This window comes from Doryrhamphus excisus, linkage group LG2 (genome assembly GCF_037039965.1).
Source record: "Doryrhamphus excisus strain RoL-2023G ecotype Guam linkage group LG2, RoL_Dexc_Guam_v1.1, whole genome shotgun sequence".
Classification (NCBI taxonomy): Eukaryota; Metazoa; Chordata; class Actinopteri; order Syngnathiformes; family Syngnathidae; genus Doryrhamphus; species Doryrhamphus excisus.
The window spans coordinates 27,303,386-27,323,799 of NC_136358.1; the positions used below are offsets into that span (position 1 = coordinate 27,303,386).

Sequence of the window (20,414 nt, forward strand, 5' to 3'; positions counted from 1 at the left end):
GGCCGCTACAGACCAAAGTAATCGGTCGACATATGAATAAACATTGAAATTCTACGTGAGGGTGGTTCGAAAAAAACGACTCATCAGTAGAGCATCGTTTTTATAGGTTAAACATGAATCACATAAAGTAATTTAAACAAACATACAAAACAGTTTAAAAGAAGGAAAAGACGGTGGTTGCTACCAGCTGCACATTATTTAAAATGTAACTTGCACCAACATGCAACTGATTAAGAACAGAAACACGTTTACGACACTTAGCAGCACTTCTGTTTCTGCGTTTTACGACTTTGAAAGCTGTGCAACAAGGATAAGAAACACAGTATACAGAGGGAATTTACAAGTGCATAGCCCAAAAATGTGCATTTACAGAGTAGTACAACATACAGAACACCACAGCTACTGGCACACTGTGGAGGAGTCGCGAGGTCACCGTGGCAACCAGAATAGACCAGAAAAGGTATTTACAATGGATATTTTCGTTATTCACACTTTCTTTCCGTAAACACCCACTACACTAATATGAGCAGGACTGTTCCCTTGTATTCATAAAAAGAGAATTGATCCGTCTGGCTTGACTGTTCTTTTGTAATACCATAGTGAGTCATCTGACGTGTGCCCAAAATGGCACAAATGAAGTGGATGACATTTTTCTCCCACGCCAGAAAGGAATGAAAATAAATATATAAATATAATATATCATGCTAATATATATTGGTTAACTGAAACTAGCTTGAGGCGAAACAGTTAACCTTGTTCAGGTGAAGCTGTAAGCACTAACTACAAAAATCAAATGCTTTCGTAATTTTCTCATATGGGAGGTTAAAAAAATAAATAAAACTGTTTAAGGGACACTTTTATTGTTTCAGATTGGCGGACTACGTCATTAAACTAAACTAAGCTAAGCTACACTCCTAACTTCAGTTTCCTTTTTCAAAATGTTGAGCCACGAATCGTCGTCAAACATAATATGACGTAAAATATAAACTTTTAATAAATATCTCATAGATAGATACCTAGGTTTAATGTATATTATCGTACTTTAACAGATTATCTGATGTCTACCAGTACCACCAAGCACCTGAAATAATAGCTTTGTTCCACCAGGGGGCGAACGTAACCTACAAAGGTGGTATAGTTCCCCTTTTTGCTGGCGATGAAGTGCCCTTTCATGGAGAGTCTGCCACCATCTACTATATGTATGCTTTTGGCACTTTGGTTGTGGAGCTCAGACCTGAACTTGAGTCTACCAGGCCAGGGGGGAGGACAGCCTCGGGCTTCTTGGGTTTTCTGGAGTCTGGGTCTCACCGAGAGCTCTCTGCAACAACAAAGTAACGTTCAAATGATAGAAGACATTTTCTGAAATACCATATTGGGTGCTAAAATTAGCAGATGTTGAAAAATGAAAGGATGCAAGGGCTGCTTTGATATTTTGCAAATCAACACATGCAGATATGCTAAGAATTTATATAATGTATATTCATTCATTCATTTATCAAAAAAAACAGCATCGCAGCTTTGTGATATAGGTGAAAAGGCATATTATTTATATACATCTTTTAACTTTCTTTTCTTTTTTCTTCAGACCACGCATGGTACTTGACAGAATGAGCAACTACCGTCTTGTCATCAGGAAGTCGCCTACATTCAACTGTTCTGATTCATCAGCTCACCTCAAATTTGTTAATGAACTCTGCAAAAATGCCAAAAAAGGATTCGGTGCTGGTGGACTTGCTGTCTTCTCCAAAGAAGGAGGCCACTTTGGAGAACTCCTCCATTGCTCGGCTCTGTAGGGACTCCAGAGACTGGATGGCAGGGTGGCTGTTCTCCAGAAAGCTCTGTAAGACAACAAAAGTATTATTACAGTAGTATGTTTTTGTTATTTAATATAATAATACATTTGTATTGAATAAATTACAGTTTTCACTTTTACTATTTCACTATTTTAGCAAGAAAGGTGATCCAAATTAAACTGTAAATAATAAAGTATCCTTTTATATTGTAGTCAACCTACGCTCATGACCGAAGCAAAGTGGTCCTCAGATGTGAGGGGGATCTTCAGGCATGCTGCTCTAATGTCCTGGATGGTGCCGTGAAGGTCACTCAGCTCTGTGGTCACCACCCTCTGGTTCACTGCATGCATCGGAAACACAAGTATGTATTCACACCATGATGCCTATAATGTGACTGGGCTGATCCTTTCCCATCTCGTACCCTTGGCTGCCAAAGGAACTGTGGTGAGGTCTCTGGAAAAGTTGAGCAGCTCTGGGAAATGTTGGCACAGAGACTTAGCCAGAATGTGGAGAAAAGTGGATTTCCCGTCCACCGTTTTGGTTGTGCTGAGCTGGCAGACACAATGAAATGATTAGACTTAATTAATCAATCTAGAGAGGGGGAAACACACCTGAGTCTGGCTGCTACCTCAGTGAGGAAGTTGATCTTAAAACTGGTGGTCCTGTGGCTCTTGGGTTGACCGTTGTTTAGGTAGTTGCCCATTGCCAGAACAAACTGTGTCAGAAATAGCAGCAAATGTCAAAGTACAGCGCCTCTCAAATACTGTAGAAAGTAAACTTGGATATAACTTACAGTAGTCTGTAAAACTACAGAGTGCTTTTACCTCAAGGATTTTAGCCAGTTTCTTGCTGGTTTTCAGCTCTACTGAGGCCTTGTAGATGTAATCAAAAGCCACCTTCATCTCCTCTGTTCTCTCCTGCAGGGTGGTCTTAAAGTGGAGGCTCCGTAGACGGGTCTTGTACTCAGGCACCATGAGCATCTGCACCACAGCAACTTGTAAGTATGCCTCCATTTTATAATACACTGAAGTTCCTGTGTGCACTGTTTGCTCCTTCAGCACTGTCTGTCTTATCACCTGAAAACTGAACTGGTCGGGTTCGCTCAGTTTGGCTGGATCTTGCTCAAACTGCTCGTACTTTTTGACCTCATCCTCGTCGGGGGCGTAGAGCAGCAGTTGCTTGATGTGGGCCGGCTCCAGTCTGTCCGTGCTCATGTCCATCAGGACCTGGCGAAGCTCGGCAGGGGAGAGCTTCAGATGGGCGATAAGGATGGCTGAGGGAGGGGAGGGGGAGCAGGGGGCGGAAATGTAAGAATTCAGGCCTGTTAATGGTGGAAGCCTCGGGCAACTGAGCCAAGCCTCGAGGCAAGATTCCCGCTGTCACCATGGCAACAATCCAACAGACTCACTTCATAAGAACAGTAGCAATAAAGACAATTCAAATACTAATACAGTATAATCTACCATAGCGCCACCAGCACTTATACTTATGAAATACTACGCATCTGTAAAAAAAAAAAAAGAAGTCACAAGTGCGGAAACAACTGAGGCTCCTGCTCAGTCTCCATAGCAACATCCTGTACATCTGTCTCTCTATCTGCAGCTAAATGAAGGACCAAAATATTAGAAACGGCTCTCAGTGTGATGCAGTGCACCACTACAAGCCACAATAAACATATTTTTCATGAATACATCTCACTGGATTGTGTAGATGTTTCCTCGGTACTCACATGCATTGTAGGCTTTTTTGTGAGACAGAATCTCCACGACGTCTTTCTTTTTAAAGTTCTCGGACAGCAAGGTTGGCTCTAGAGGAGACACTGGTAATTTTAACAACAGTGTGAGGATGGGTTCTCCAGGCACCAGTAATTGATATTAGACACACATATTTCAGTATGATGGGTATAATAACACAGTTCTGTCATGTGAGTCTCTTAAGACCACTATCGATAAATAAGATTTGTCTTCCTTGTGACAGAACTGTGCTATTGGTGGATACTGGGTGGGGGGATATGGTGCCTGATGGAGAATGGATTTGGAGAGAAGGTGAATGTCCATGACTGTAAAAGTACAAGCAAAACAAGGCATGTCATTAAACAAATAAAGTCACTCAAATTTAAATGTTAAATGTATGACGGTAGGAGGGCAGGGTGCCCAAACTTTTTCCAGCAAAAAATGAAACTGGAACCATGTGCTGTGGTCTGAGGAGACCAAGATAAAACAAAACATGGACATCTTAGCTTTGTGTTGTAGGTGACAAAGCATGAATGGAGAAAGAAAGCAAAGACCCAATAATGCACTTTTTCACTTTTACCACAAAGCTGGGATGCAGTTTTTTCTTCAAATATATAACTTCTAGCGTATCTACATGTGTTACTTTACAAAATCTCAATGTGGCCCTTGCTGGAGAAAGTTTACAGTAGACACACCTTAAAGTCTAAGTACACATACCAACTAATTTGTACAAACAGTATGAGGTGGTAAAAGTGTCACGACACATGATGAACAACAAGAAAAAAACACAACAACTTACTGGATCTGCGTTGAGTACCGAAATGCAGATCAAGATCCAGATACTTCACCATATCAGTGAGCTTGTCATAGTCGGAATCCTCTCCGAGCTGAGTAAGAAAAGGACACTTTGTACTCTCTTGTGTGTCTAATAGTGTTGTTCAGCACGATCAAACTGTTTGAACTTGGGGGGGTATGAGCTGATAAGATCTACATAAACACGGCGGTTCTTGAGCTTCGGTGACTCACCAACACAATTCACGTAGGTGGGTTGGACAAATAGAACATCTCTACACTCACTAGAAAATAAACTGCATGTGTGAGTGTTGGCCTCCAGGATGCCCACCTGACCCCAAATGGTGCCCTCGGAGTTCTCCACCTGCTCCCAGCGCAGCCTCTTCACGCTCATGTGGTTGGCGTCGGAGGCGTTACCCGGCGGAGGCAAGGGAGGCGGGTCACAGGGTGGGGGCATAGGTGTAGGAGGAGGCGGGGGTGCCTGGGATAAATTAAATGAAGTTGTTTGTTATGCTGTAATACAACAACTTTAATCATGATTTTGTAGTACATGAGAAAGTGATAAATACATTATAATTACAACATTGCTGGCGTTACCTGGTGTGATTCTTCCTCCTGACAGAGGGATTTAGTGTTGCTAGGCAGTGCAGAGTGAGTGGTAGAAGCCTTGGAGCGCATTGTCGATGTAGGACTGCCTTGTTTCTCACATCGGGTTGGGTTGTGATCTTCGAGGGAAGGCGGCAACGTGCCTTGGTAACTGTGCTGGTGGTGGAGCTGATGATGCCTGTGCAGGACGAGCTGGCTTGGCCGCAGCATCTGTGGGGATGGCTGAGGGGACGGCCGGAGGATGGGCTGGGGCTGGCTTAACTGCCGTGGAAGGTAGCTAGGGCGGGACGAGCGCAAGATGGTGGTGGCTGTGAAGGTGGTGTGACCGCGTGCAAGGCGAGCACCCGGCGTTTGGAAGCGCTGGTCATTTGCCTCTTCCCTGGTGGACAGCACCTTGTGGACAGGAGAGCGGTTGGACAGGAGGCTCCTCAAAGGAGGCGGAGGAGGAGGGATGATCGGGTGGTGGGGCTGGAAGGGCATCCGGCTGCGGGGAATGTGCTCCGGTGAGAAGCGGACTGGTGGCCTGGGGTCCGTGAACTGAACTGGAGGCGGTATCAAGGCCTGGAAGGGCGGGGGAGGTGGGGGGCTCTCGGTGGGAGGAGGCGGTATATGCTCGGAACCTGAAGAATAGCAGGGAGAAGAAACCTCGTCGCTGCTACTGTGGTCCTCGCTGCTGCCACTACTGAGCTGTCGACGCATGAAGCCCACGTCCTGATCCTCTGGATAGCTCATCTGAGGGAGGAAACACTCATTTAGTTCTTCGATTAACAATCTTTCTGATTCTGACACTGCCAATCAAAAATAAGCTTTTTCGAAGATGCAAATTTTGAGTATGGCTCTTATGTTGAATGTATTTGTACCAACCTTATGCCTATATCTATGCAATACATACGTATAAGACAAAAACGCCATCAGTACAAATATACTATGAAATAGTATGAAAATCAACATATTTGGGCTTAAAACACATGCAACTCATACATAATCAGTACCCCCTCAACCTATCAACTTACCAAGCAAAAGAAGAATAATGAAAAATACAGGAAAAAAAACAACTGAAACCTGCAACTTACTAAAAGCCTGTTTTAACCGTGGATTTCCGGTCAGTAGACAGTAGATCCCCGGAACTTAAATAGAAATTGGTTTGATGGCGCTACATGCAGGGGTAAAAGGGTGCTGCAGCTATATGTATCCAGCAGTGGGAGTTATGAGTCCATTCACTTAACATTTTCCAGCAGGAAGATGCTTTCTCAAGACGCTTTCTCATGTTGTGCAATACTGTCTACTGTATGTCTGTAATTGTTTTTTAATGTGTGAAACTGAATATAAAATACATTTAATAACCGAGAGCGGCATAATACAGAGTTCAGGGAATTTTCAGGGCTTTACATGGACAAGACCATTATTCACTTTTTTTCACCATCCGTCAGGGGTCTTGGACTTAAACCCCGAGAATAGAGGGGATCTACTGTATACTGTAATTAGACACTATCGAGTATACTTTAGTCATATTTTACTTACAGGCACACTTCTTCTGAAACCACGACACGCACCTTGATATATCTGTTCATGTAACACAAGTGTTCATTGTAGCGTACATTAGGGAGCCTCCAATGTCAACAAGCAACATTACAATGGAAGAAATTAGAAAAAAATGATACCAAATGTACATTCACAGTATAGGCTAGTAATATTAAAACTACATTTACCATGTATTTTGTGTACAGAGTCGATAATGCTCCTCCTCACCTCTTCATAGTCGTTCTCGCCCGCCACATAGTCATCCACGATAGTGACCCGGTGACCCAGCTGCTCGCTGAGGGCGTCCAGGAACTTGTCCGTGTCCCGGCTGCGAGGTGGACGGGAGAAGGTGAACAGCTTCCTTCTGCGGTTCAACGTGCTGGGGCTGTGATGGGGGGAGGCAGGGGGGCTCTCCAGGCTGACGTAAGGGTTGGAGTCCACGCTGCTTTGATGGTGGATCCCGTACACCTGGGTGGGGAGGGGTTCCTTCCAGGTGAGGGACAGGCCTGATTTACGGTTACCTGCAAATAAGGACAGTGAAGCTGCAGCAATGGAGCATGCATATCATGATCACTGCACTTTATAATACAGTTATTGAACTTACAGACTCTTAATTGTGGTGGTCCCGTAGATTGCACTCAAAAATATTTGGAAGATACACATGTGAAAATACACTTACCCTCAAAGTTGTATAATCATTAGACCACGTCTAATGATTAGTTGCCCAACCTGTGCCAATGCAAAGACGTTTTGCTAGATGATGGCTATCTTTTTTTAGCCAATGTTGCTCAAAATTTCCATACACATGCTTGTCAGTCCCTGAAAGGTGTGTGCCAAATTGGGTGGGGATTTGGCTAAACACCGTATAGTAACAGTGGCTGTTTGGTAGACCACATTTTTTTGAAAAATTACCACACTTTTGTATACAGCGGATCAGGAATAGATGGGTTACACAATGGTTTAACCTAATTTTTCACATAAGTGTATGTGCTGTTGTTGAAATGACTCATGATGGTCACAAGTGTGTTGTTTTTATTGATGATGTAACAATGGCATATTGGTTATGGCCATACAGGCACAGCACAAAGCCCTTGAGATTCACGTTCGGAGAGCAAGTGTTGTTTGCGTGTGTCTGTGGAGTACCTGTGAGAGGGGGGAGTGTGAGGGGGGAGAGAGAGCGGCCATAGGCCTCAGTCTGTCCGGGCCCCTCGGGCTCTGCCGGGGAGCCCCCATGCAGCGGAGACACACTCTTCCCTGCATACACGTTCTCCAGCTCGGTGTACACACCTGACATCTATGAATGGAGGCATGATTAGCACAAAAAGACAGCGGCACTTTGAAGGTCTGTCAGATAAATGTTAGTATTTAGGGGGCAGACCTTCAAATGAGTCATAAGACCACAAATGCAGCAAGCGCTCTGAATGCCAATGCTGGGCATTATACCTACATGACTTAGATCAGGAGACTCGGGGAAGGAGGTTCCGTCTCCTGACTGCCTCTCCTCCTGGCTTGCACATTCATCCACATGAATTCCTGAAGCACAATAAAGCATGAGGATAGCCCCTCCTTGCATCCTCCCCCAGCTATGAGGGGAGAGAATGAAGCAGCGCAGTATGGCATGGAGGTTGCTTAAAAGCAGCGCAGACAGTAATGACCCCCTGCTGTGAAGATGATATGGACTAAAATAATTCACTTCATTGCAATATTATATGCTATGTAATAAGGGATGCTGTCATTGCCCCCAATGTTGTCCCTTGGGGAGCAAGGCATACCCATTCCGAGGTGAGTGCCGATGATGCAGTCATCAGAACTCCTTTCGCGCATGCAGCCGCCACGGTATGACGTCCCAGATACTCGCATGGAGCTGCTTCGCCGGTGCTGCTCCGGTCCATCAGGCTCTAAGACTGCTGCAAAACATACGATTTACAAACACATCAGCTTCCTGTAGTTTATGCAAAGTACTATAGCACTCTATTGACGTTATAGTGCCAAAATACACATGATGATGTATGATGATGTATGTTTTCAAATGCAAACAAAGGCCGCACGCTGGTGCTCACCGCTGCTTTTGAAACCCAGGAAACGGGACAGTTTGTTCTGGCAGCGTTCCTGCTCATCGTAGGTCAGCAGCTGGTAAATGAACTGCCAGATCAGCTGCTTGGCTGGTGTGTCCAACACCGGGAACACATCCACGATAAGAGTGTCCACATTCCTGCAAAAGACACAAACAAATACATCTTTTTATGTAACCGTGCTGTTGATTCAAGATGCACGGTATGCGTATTGTGTCGCAGAGGATGAGGAAGGAACTTTGATCAAATAGTGGGAGGATGACAGTCTCTTTATGCCCTTGAGGGTTTTTTAGCTGTGCAATTTTCAGTTGAACCAAATCTCCTCTTTTCTTGCCATGTTTTGGTCCCAAAAAAGAAACTTGATATGTTTTACCGATCACATTTTAATAGCATGGCATGGTTTTTGTTTGTTAGTTGGTACATAACTTTCTTCTGACATTTAAACTGGATTTCTACTGTCCGTCCCAAATTGTACAATTATTTATAGAAAATTAAAATTGACAAATTTTTGTTTGTTAATTAAGCTACTGCCTTCCAAAAGTTTCAATCAACTTTGGCAGCAATTCACATGTAACACATTTAATTAATTCTATTAACATCGGAAAAAAATGTGTATCTTCATGGATTCCCAAGCTCTTCTATAACAAATATTTGTAATATTTAATGGCAAGCATGTAAATGAACTGCCTCTTTGCCTCATCCTTTGGTCCACTTCTCCTGCCTGACACATCCTCAGCCTCATGTCCTGTGACGTTTCCCAGGCAACAGCGACTCTCCTTTCTGAGCTCGTTAACATATGCCAGATGGATAACATCATTTTTAGAACTCCCATCTGGCTGCTTAACATTAAATGAAGTTAGCATTTTTGGAGAATGTTAGGTCTTGGTGCCTCTGTTATACACACCTGTGTTGGAAGAAGGTCTCCAGGGCCTTGCAGACTGTGTACCTCTCCTGGATGGTTAGTAAGTGTTCCAGCTGCTGGCTGAACGTCCGCCCGTGGACTTTGATGCTCGGTGGAAGGATCTCTGCTACCCACTGAAGGGAGCTGAGGACTGGAGATCTGAGGAACACATTTCCACAAAGTTTTAGAAGTTTCAGTATTTTATGTGCTGGAAAAGCTCTTCCTGCATTTTTTTAGGCACTCACCTAGAGCGTGGTAGTGTGTTGGGAGAAACACTGGGAGTTTCCTCTGGGTCTGTCGGGTCCGAGGAGTAATCGGATGGACCGTCCTCCACAACCAGAGTTGGCATGGCACCACTGCCTTGCAGCATGGAGACCACTTTCTCATGGGAACAGTTCCTACTCGGGGAGGAGAGAGAAAGCATTTTAATTTTGTTTTTAATAACATTTAATCAAAACACAGTGGTGTTAGGTACACCTCTTTAGTGTTAACTTGCTGTGTGATGACTTTAGTGTTCTTTGTCAGCTGACACCGTGAGTCATATTGTTATATTGAGTAATGACATCCTGAATTTACCGTGCCCACCACAATATGCCATTTTATGACGTGGACATGTGCAGCTCAATTCAAAGTATTGTTAAACTACCATCACAAAATATCATCAGAAATGCTGAATTTCTTACACATCTTTTGTATTGGACCTCATCACATAGTGCAGGTGCCCAATAAAATTCTTCATTCTAACGCCCACTTACAGTATGCTCTCTGCCATCTATAAGGTGGAGAAGTTGTGAAGTCCACACAAGAACTACAGCCGCCTCCCACTAGAAAAGTTATGCTTATATAAACAGCCATTTTCATCTGTGAGATCTTAGAACACCGAGTTCCTCTCCTCTAGCTCAAAATATAGGAAATAGATGTGCTCATAAGTTTTCTGCAGTCACAATACTGTATTGCGAGGCTTTGATTTATAGCTGTCTGACAGCATATTCTGCCTCAATGCAGCAGCAGTGAGATAATAATGAGACGACTATGACAGTAGCAAATAAAAGTGATGGATTTTCCAGTACAGTGGGACTTGAACGAGAATCTGGCAATACATGACAATACATGGAATTTATCAATATAAAGCTGCTAGTAACATCCATGAGAAACAAAAAGTCAACCTCATGTCCAGTCCATTGAGGAAGAGGATGCGGTCGCCTGGTTTGAGTCCACATTCTTCAGCAGGACTATCTGAGAGGGAGAAATAATGGCAGCAAATTAGACACGGGGGGGTTTAAAGGGGACCTAATATGCAAACTTTTTTGGCCCTTTGTATTGAGTTGTGGACTCTTAGCTACATGTGATAACCAGCACAGAAAGCTTTCTGGATCTTCCAGAATCTGCAAATATTCCAGCTGTATTTCTTGGGATTTTGTGCTTCCCATGAAAACGGTCTGTTTAAATTTATTCCACCCACGGCCCGCCTCCAGGCACGCCCACTGCACTGTGGTTGGTCACCCTCCCAAGTGCTCAGAAGTGTGCTCGGTGTTGTGCGGATAGCTGCTGAACCCAACTTTATAGGAGTTGATAAACTGTATAAGATAATAAACGGTTGCCATTTTACTCAAGCTGTTTTGGAGTTGGCACACTACCTGAGCTGGCAAGCTGCACTGGCTGGTCTACATGCATGATTGTGCTGTGGATTTGTATTAAGAAAGTTTCCCTTTAACGGTACCACCTCCCATAAAGAACAGCAGAAAGACCATTGGAGCAGACCATTAAAGCAGAATAAGACTACATTTTCAAGTGAACAGGCTCTATAAGATGCATAGAGCAGACGTGCAAATCAAAGAAAGATGCTGAGTACATGAGATTGTTTGTATATTACAAAGACCAGCAACAAACAAGCTGATGTCCGTGTGGCACCTTGTTACATAAGCCAACACCGCTGTCACAGCTAAACAATGAGTGGAAACTCCTGTGATTTAGCCCTCGCCTCCTCAGCTGCCAGTACACTTTGTCACACCTTTAGTAGATGTCATCAGGACCATCTTCTGGCCCTCGGCGCAGGAATCTGTGATCACAACGAGTCACGCCAGCCACCCCCACCATCTCCATACCAACCTCCATAAGGTCCACTGAGTCAACGCGCTCCTCAGCACATGATGGTGGGAGATGGTGGTGGGTGGGAGCTTGTGCTGTCATCGTGATGCGCGCATACTCTCACGTGTCCAGACAGAAATTGTAGCCACGGTTTTCTACTGCTTTTCATGAGGCTTAATGGAGGTAGTAAAGAAATAGAAGCAGCAGTTTACAGCGAAACAGTGTCACTCAATGCCGATAAAAAGGGAGCTAAGTGTAATATAAGCTACGATACGAGAGAAGAGAGATTCTGGGAGTTGTTGAGAGGGTCACTTCCTTACGCCTTTGGGTTGGGTGAAGGCTCCTGACTGTTGTTTGTTCAGTTGTGGCAGTTCAGAGTACCCAATGATGGGCAATGATATCTTATCATAGTCCAAATGCACTTACTGCTGCATTTATCTTCAAACAACAACAACACCACCCCCCCCCCTCAAGCTCCGACAAACTGGCAACACGGCACACTCCCTCCGCCTCCCTGGACAAGCCGTACACACACGCCACTCAAAGTGGGAATGGATTTAAGATAGAAACACACCTGGAATGACGGAGTCGATGCAGACTGGAGCGTGACCTCGCAGCGTGAAGCCGAAGGTTTTCTTTCCCCTGTAGACACGTATGAGCCTGAGGAAGATAAAACACTGAACATTCATCATCTGGTCATGTGACAGTCTACTTCTTTTAATAAATACACGCGCGGTTTCACCGTTCACCCCAGTGTAGGAAAACCCAAGGGGATAAATACATTTATCGTATATGCACAGGCAGGTTGCCATGGAAACGACTTCAGGCAAGCTTCCTTGATATGTAAACAGGGGTGAGAGGCCTAAAAAAGAATACACAACATATTTCTTTGCAGTTTGCCAGCTGTTACATAAGTCGTTACAGATGGGTGGGTGGTGCGCGACGGGTGTGCACCGTAAACGTGAACAACCAATGCACTGCCTCATACAGCTCAGCTGAAGGCCGGACAGCCAGCCACCGTACGCCCCAAAATATTACGTAACACAAGGGAAGAGCAGACAATGGGTTTAGAAAAGTACAATGTGATGTGGAAAGAAAGCTGGATAAATGACAGACCATAGTCACACATCAATACAGCTTCACTCCACTGTTCCGTAATATGATGTACGTATACAGTAGATACAAAGGAACAGGGAAGGCAATTACACAATACTATTGAGAGGAGAAGACACCCTATTCATGGACCCAAGATGTTATCTCCCACACGGGTGGCACAAACACCCCCATCACATGTACCCAACACAAAAGTAGTCTGAGAATACATTACGAGAATACATTATGAACACTTGAAATATATAATAGATGCTACAATTAAATGTGTTTTATTCAATATAAATGCACCCTACAATACTTTGGAGTGTAGAAATGGGAGACGTCATAAGGCTACTTTTAGTGTGAATATTGTTTCATTAGTACAAGCTATGTTCTGTAGATCCTTGATATTCGCGCCAGTGAATATACAATATGTGATTGACTGGCGACCAGTCCAGGGTGTACCCCAACTCTTGTCCAAAGTCAGCTGGGATAGGCTCCAGCTTATCCCTGCGACCCTAGTGAAGATAAGTTGCATAGAAAATGGATATATGTTCAATAGAATTGTATATGATAATACTGTATAATAACATATATTACATGAGTAGCGATAGTGTTAAAGGAAGCAATGAAATGTAATATTTGCATAATGTTGTGGGCTAAATATTGTGAGGAATTGTGTTGTTTACTTGTTGGTTTTCAACAGCGAGGTTACTGTTCTCACCTCGGTGGTGTCAAATAATAACAATAATAACATCCCGAGTGTATAGCATGAGTAACATATAGTCGTGTTGAAAGTGGGCCTTTACATCCCATAGCTTAAAGTGTTTGTCTGTTGGTTACAGTGAATGTTTTGGATCCTATATCCGCATTTTCAAATCAGAATTAAGGAAGTTGCATTCTCACCGTTGATTGGGTCCAATGGGGGGATGCGTGGGTATCCCAGAGACAGATTTTCTGTGACCCCTCTCTCTCTCCGCCTCACCCCTTTCCCCGGGTTCGCCTCCATCTCGGGGCACCGAGCTCGCCCGTTTGCTCCCGTGGTGGCGGTCCGAGTGATCCTCGCTCCGGCTACGACGGAGTCTGCCTTGCGGCTCGCTGATGCTCTTGCTGCGGCACAGCCTGTTGATCACGTTCTGGGAGACGGACTCATCAAAGCGCTGCCGGTGTTTTTTGGGAATGAAGATTCTGGCCAACATGGCAGCATGTGAATGGAACAGGAAGGTAATATTAGTCCACGAGAGCTCTATATCACAGATCCAACTTGATCCATGTATGAACAATAGTGCTTCTTCACATCCAATACAAATCAACGAGCTTCCAGGTAAAAGGCATTTGACAGACAGGTTGATAATCTCCTCCTCTGTAAGAACTCAGATAAAGCGAGTTGAAGAAGTCAAGGTGAAAAATACTGCAGCAGTGAGGAAGCAGAGCTTGACTACAGCAAAAGAAAAAGATGTGGGAGTGATGAGGATGGGATTCCTCCTTTGCTACTGTACCTCCCTCTTTTTTCCCTCTCTCTCTCCATCTACAGCATCTCCCACACTTCCGTCCATTCGTCACCACGGTGTGAGCGCAACGCAGGAAGTCGTCATCGTCTTGTTGACCCAAGGCCTTGTTGGTTTTACCATTTTAATGAAGCAATTCAGCGCCCACTATTTTGCCTTTTGTTTCTATCAGGTAATGGAATAGAACTGGCTGTTCTTCCAAAGTGAATCACAGGAGACAATAGAAACGGTGACGGTTGTTGTCTGTTCACTCCAACAGCATCTCAATGCTGAATCATCTTGTTGATGTCGGAGGGATAAGTTGTGAATCACCACACACAAACAAAGCAGAGGCAGCATTGAACTGGTCAAACACAGAAATTAGAGTATAATAGTATATATGTGAATAATTGTTTGTCTATACGTGCCCTGTGATTGGCTGGCCACCAGTCCAGGGTGTGACCGAAGACAGCTGGGATAGGCTCCAGCATGTCCATAACCCTTGTGAGGATAAGCGGTATAGAGAATGGATGGATAACTAGGAATATATTCCATTTACTAATATTGAATCCAACTTAGATACACTTACTGTTTCACAGTCGGGTGTGGAACCAATTAACGGCGATGAATGAGGGACGAGTGTGTCTGTTGTTGTGTCGTCTAGTCATTAAAAAGGGTTGGCGGTGATGGTGAATATCTGAGGTAAATGTGATAAGGTAAAGATGTAGGTCACGTATTCTTAGCTTGTTCTTACCGTCTCTGCAAATTGTGTGTGTGTGTGTGTGTGCTGAGACGAGTGGCGACAATAAACAGAGCCATGGGATTGAAATAAATGTTGTGCAGTCATGTAGGTGTCAACACCCACACAGCTATTTGCTGTTTACGCTCTGCGGTTCTCTGCTTAGTGTCATCTAAACTAATACAGTATACATTCGTCTAATTGGGCAAGCGTGCGGTCATCAGCATTTTATTTTCACAAGTACATCCAGAAGTAAAGTGAGTGACACTACTGAAACAGCCACCTCATCACAAAAAAAAAAGTTTCCTGCTAAGCCTCAACTCTTGGAAACTAAATGAGTGTCTTGATTTGACCTCGTTTATAAGGAACAGAGAATCTATAATTATCCGATAGAGGCTTGCAGAGGAGGAAGCAAGCAGGGAGGATGGGATGTAGTCCTCCAAAGGGAAGAATGACAAGCACAAAACTACAAAGAAGAGCCCTCGTTTCAATTCAAGTGTACAGATGTGGCTCAAATGCTGGCAAGTGAAACCTCTAATTTGGCGGTTGTACACCTTTCCAAAGCACATTCATGTTTTTGGCATTGAGGAGTAACACTGTCCAAGGTTCTGAAAGTGAATGGTTAATACAGTTGATTTTTAAATCCATCCATCCTTTTTTTCTGTCGCTTGTCCTCACTAGGAGCCTATGCCAGCTGTCTTCGGGCGAGAGGCGGGGTACACCCTGGACTGGTGGCCAGCCAATCACAGGGCACATATAGACAAACAACCATTCACACTCACATATGGACAATTTGGAGTTGCTAGTTATTCTATGGCTCACCAATACATCAACTAATATTTAATGTGCTCTGATAATTTGTGTCTGAAAATCCCTCATCCAGAGTTTTGTTGAGCCAAATGAGGGTGTTAAATCATGGCCACTAATTTCAAACAAGCCCTGAGCTGCATTGCATTGTTGCATATGAGCTGTGTCTGCAGCCGCTGACTAAACACTATCATTAACAGCGCTATTGAGAAGGCACAGCGCACACTAGAGCTGCGAGCTATCTCCTGAAGGGGGATTTAGACTTTTCAGTTTGGCAGTTAATAAATAAAATATGCCCATTTTGTTCCTTCATAGCTGACACACACACCGCCACCACTACCAAGGCTACTGCCACACACGAGCCAGTACAGATACATCTTTGTATTTTAGAGTTCCTGTTGGTTTCAATGATTAGAACCTTATAACAAAACAATGGGCTCTAACATCAAATATACAGCATGCAGCTTTACACAGGCAGCATCCACCATGTGTGCGGATAAATGAGAAATGCATAAATAACATGCACAAATGCCTTTGACAACAATCCCAACTGTATCAAAGATAAAGACATAATGCATTCCGACAAATAAATATACTCACCCCAGGCAATTCATCATTTTACTTCTCAGCCATGCTTACACACTAAAACCACCAGGTAGGCAACACAGTATGAGACACACCTCCTGCAAAATCCCAGTGCCTCTGAAGGCGATAAACGATATCAGTGTCAGTCGGAGATGGACCACAGAGACAGCGATAGCGAGGGAGGCAGGAGAACAAGAGAAAAACACAACAGCATACAAGACAAATACCACCTGGGTGAAGCAAAGCAGAGGGATGGCATTAATAATTCCATGGTGCTTGCGCAAATACGCCTCATTATCGCTAATGAAGGTTTCTTGTTGGACATGTGGTTGAATTATTCATGGGCGCATTTAAGGTAGAAACACACTACATAGTGGATATAAAAATAAAACCGCCACTTCTCATCATTCTGGAAAGCCTTCTTACAGTCTGTGAATAGTGGGAGTAGTAGTAGTAAGGGAATAATTGGCAGCTTTTATTGGCTTTACTTGTGTTATCTGTGGACAAACTGCCTGGGGATGTAGAGGAAAAATGCTATTTATTCTTCTTTTGAGGTTCTTGATTTCGAGTTGTTCCAAATTTAGGAATAAGCTCAAACGCCAGATGGACTGCTTAACAAATCTAAAAACCAAAAAAATACAGATTGCAGTAACTGGATGAACATACTGTCTGTCACATCCATGAGGGGCCAATGAGAAGTCAAAGAGCACACAACCTTGCAAAAGCTTGGCAAGAAACCAGCATCTGTTGCTGGAGAGCAGAAACATTATTTCCATCGAGAAACTGCACATTTTGGGGCTGGAGCGTCTCCAGACGAAGGATTCCAAGTCTGTCAGCTGTGCCTGATTTTGTAGCTGCATAACAGCTGGTCAAGCCCAAAGCCGATTTTTAAAATGAAACATAAAAAACTGCATTTATGTTTTGTTGTTTAAAGATGCTGAAACCAATCCAGTGGTAGTCAATACTTATGTCAATACACATACTGTATAATTAGATATGTAAGCTTTAAATTATAGGTGACAAAGACAAGTAGTCTAATACCTCATACTTTAAAGTGGAACAACACTTTTCATCATGAAGCCATTCCAAAACGTCAGATGAAAACCAAATTGTATGAAAACTGAATCAATTTTTCCTATAAAAACAATACAAACCCATATTTTATAAGGAAATTATAAATTATAAAGTACTCAGTAATACGCAGTGCGCTTGAACACCTCACCAGTACAGGGTGCACAATGCATATTAGGAGGCCAGGGGGAATTGTTAATTTAAGTAAGCATTTTCTGTATTTAACAGCTACTTTTTACCATGATTAGAGCCCTGTAGCCATGAAATAACACCCCTATAGTCAGCTTTACACTCGTATTATTCTTTGTTTACACCACATTGCTAATGCGCAGGCTACATGATCACTGCAGGGACACAAGAGATGGCCACGGCTTTAATCAAAGCATGCTAGCAAGCTAACTAGTTAGCCTCTAACTTGTAACTTTAACTTAAGTTACAGTGTTTCAAGCGGAGTGTTAAAGAAACACAAAATAAGGAAGCCAAAAGCTTACCACTTCCACACAAAATAGGAGGAGAACTTCTTTTCACTCTATCATGGCTGACAACATGCAGTTAAGCTAATGTTTTGTGTCGTTACTGACACCTAGTGGCCAAAATGTAAAAAAAATGTAGATTGCAGCAACACACAGTATATTTTAGTTGAACCATGATGAGTAGAAACCTCTCACCTGATGCTGGAGATGAGCTGTCGATGGTCATCGCTGATGAGGATTTCAGGCAACACGGAGGCCAACCAATCCACTTTCTTCTCAGCTGCGTACTGCTTCAACACGCTGAAGAGTCTCTCCTTCACTTCGGGCTCATTGCTCAAAATCTGCTCAACCTGATGATGGTAGAACATTGGTGTGGGTCCAAGAGAGGTGGCATTCCGGTGATCATTCCCCTACCTTCCTGTTGAATTCCAGAGCCTTGTATTTGCGGTCCAGTTTTGCACCTTCCCCTCCGAGCTGACTGTCCTCCAGGCTGATGCTGTGTTTCTTCCTGGTGCCGAGGCACAGCACGCCCAAACGCAGCGTCCTCCCCTGGGATGACTTGATGAGCGCCGCAGCCGTCTCGTGCTGCCTGACTGGGATACCGTTGACCTCCATGACGCAGTCGCCTGCCCGCAAACCCGCACGACCTGCCGGGGAGCACGGCGAGCAGTCCTCCACCAGCAAGGGGCAGTCTCCCACGATAGTGAACCCGAATCGACCATCTGGACCCGGAATGATGTCCATCTGTAAACCAGCAATACAGAATAAAACAACAAAGTAAAAAACAAAAATATGAAGTACTGACCTGCTGTATGCGGGACACGACTCCAATACTGGGGGGAATGTTCTTCTGAGTCTGGGCGATGGCAATCACGGCTTGCGGACCCAATGTTGATACATTGTGACCCTCAATTTCCAGCACCTGGTCTCCAGCCTGCAGCCCAGCTAGGTGGGCACTGCTTCCTTCCTCCACAGACAGGATGTAGGTTGGTCCATTCCCGCCAAGCTGGAAGCCAAACTCCTCAGGCCAGCCATGGTTGGACGTGGGCATGCTGAAGACTGGAACGAGGGGGGGGCGGCTGTTAAAGGAATTACTACAGATCTCTCGTAATCTGTTATAAATGCACTGGAAAAAGATGCAAAATAAGTCATGTAGCCAAAGTCAATGATGCATTCAAAAGCCTCCCATCAAATAATCCATAAGAAGGACGACCCTTCTTGTCTTTGCTGCTTAGTACTATCTAGTACTACTTGTACTAGAGAGCACAACTGCAGAGCTCGCTACCCGAAACCACGACATACACCCGTGGTCCCTGACCTGATTCATAAACTGCATAGCAGCCAGTTGAACTGAGGCATCACAGAGATGGTGACCTTAATTACCCTGAGAGACAAGTTCCCGTTGCAAATGTTTCTCTCAGAGCGAATCCAAGGACTAGGCACACATGAAGAGACTTACGGGTGAAATATAAGCTTGAGGATGAAATAGAAACCATAAAAATGCTATTTCCATGCTGCACATTCTCCAAAGCAAATAAGAGACTTACAGAAATCTTTCGGTGGACACCGAGAGCCCCGTTTGGTTTGGCAAAATGAGTATCTGCCTTTTTTGTTTTGCAGGAACTTCTTCATCTTCTGTGTCAAATTGTAGGAAGCCTTCTAGGAGATTTCTTGGGTCAAAAAAAAAAAAGAAATAATAATAAAAATATCCACCCCGAGAACCCTGTGACCCAAAATCGCACCAGGTTCAAATGAGTGACGGCTGAGTGTGCATGAAAAGCAAGCCCAGTCTCGCTGCGAGTTTGTCAAGGACTCGGTCCGCCGTCTCATCCCTGATTCATCCCAGGGCCCGGCTGCTTGCACAGTGTTAATCAGAAAACTGGGACGCGTGCACCCACGCACCTCAGTTCCTTAATAATTCACTCTCCAAAAGGAGTATTGTGAGGCCTCATTTTTCTATAAATACACCCATGTGTCTTTTTCTGCCTCTTCTCCTCTTGGCTAGGTGGCTCTCCGAGGGACTGCTCCTGGCCCAGAATCACTCGGCGGCGCTGAAGCAAGGAAGCCTGATGATGAGCGCTAATTGGAACGTCAGCCTGGGATTCTGTTAGTCCGTGTGCACCGTAGGCGGGTTCACACTTTAAATGCTTGGTCCATTGAGAAGCAGCAGGGACCGTGGAAGACTAAAATCTGAAGATTAGGTGGATTAGGGATTTAAACAGAAGCCCGACCTCCACTTGTAGATCAGTATATGTACCCAACTCACTAAAGTGGAGGCGGTGCGTCAAAAGGCATTTTTCTTGGCCTTTTAACCAACATGATTGGTGAATGCAGTACACTCATATATGCATTATCAGCACACACACAGATGCTGGTTTGAATATGCGACCATGTCAGGATATGCCCCAATAATCCAGGTTTTTATGGTCAGATATTTTCAAAATGTCTCATTAGCACCGGTGAATTTATTAGCAAGCAGCCTACACGCCTTTCAACAATATACAAAAGCATGCATCCCATACCTTTTATTTTAAACAGCATCCATAGCTTCTGGTTAGCGCTCTTCTTTTCATCAACGCCACCTGTAATATGAGCACCGCGGCCCAGTCAGCAACCAGATCCAGCAGGTGTCTCATAATGCCTTGCTGTGTTTG

The 20,414-nt window shown here is 44.1% G+C and overlaps 1 protein-coding gene and 1 long non-coding RNA gene across 6 annotated transcripts; one reads left to right on the forward strand and one right to left on the reverse strand.

Annotated features, from left to right (window-relative positions):
• Positions 1–85: 85 nt before the first annotated feature.
• grid2ipb (glutamate receptor, ionotropic, delta 2 (Grid2) interacting protein, b) lies at positions 86–18,819 on the reverse strand. Of its 5 annotated transcripts, XM_078789027.1 has the most exons (24): positions 18,566–18,819; positions 18,175–18,504; positions 17,956–18,110; positions 13,505–13,786; positions 12,081–12,166; positions 10,585–10,654; positions 9,664–9,816; positions 9,422–9,577; positions 8,506–8,657; positions 8,218–8,352; positions 7,893–7,978; positions 7,589–7,739; positions 6,674–6,966; positions 4,916–5,656; positions 4,650–4,799; positions 4,326–4,413; positions 3,523–3,600; positions 2,870–3,066; positions 2,618–2,773; positions 2,422–2,508; positions 2,215–2,344; positions 2,015–2,133; positions 1,674–1,838; positions 86–1,318 (listed from the first exon to the last, which is right to left on the reverse strand). In XM_078789027.1, the coding sequence occupies exons 1-24, from the start codon at positions 18,809–18,811 to the stop codon at positions 1,247–1,249; spliced, it is 4,278 nt and encodes a 1,425-aa protein (XP_078645153.1). In that variant the 5' UTR covers positions 18,812–18,819; the 3' UTR covers positions 86–1,246. The 5 variants fall into 5 exon arrangements, with proteins under 5 accessions (XP_078645153.1, XP_078645150.1, XP_057917132.2 ...); XM_078789024.1 differs by lacking the exons at positions 17,956–18,110; positions 18,175–18,504; positions 18,566–18,819 and adding exons at positions 6,446–6,487; positions 16,232–16,360; XM_058061149.2 differs by lacking the exons at positions 17,956–18,110; positions 18,175–18,504; positions 18,566–18,819 and adding exons at positions 6,446–6,487; positions 16,232–16,360 and having other exon boundaries at positions 3,523–3,612.
• LOC144898117 (uncharacterized) lies at positions 1,136–3,317 on the forward strand. The gene is made up of 4 exons (XR_013627008.1): positions 1,136–1,331; positions 1,586–1,840; positions 2,006–2,154; positions 2,717–3,317. It is a non-coding gene; the product is annotated as an uncharacterized LOC144898117 (long non-coding RNA).
• Positions 18,820–20,414: the final 1,595 nt, after the last annotated feature.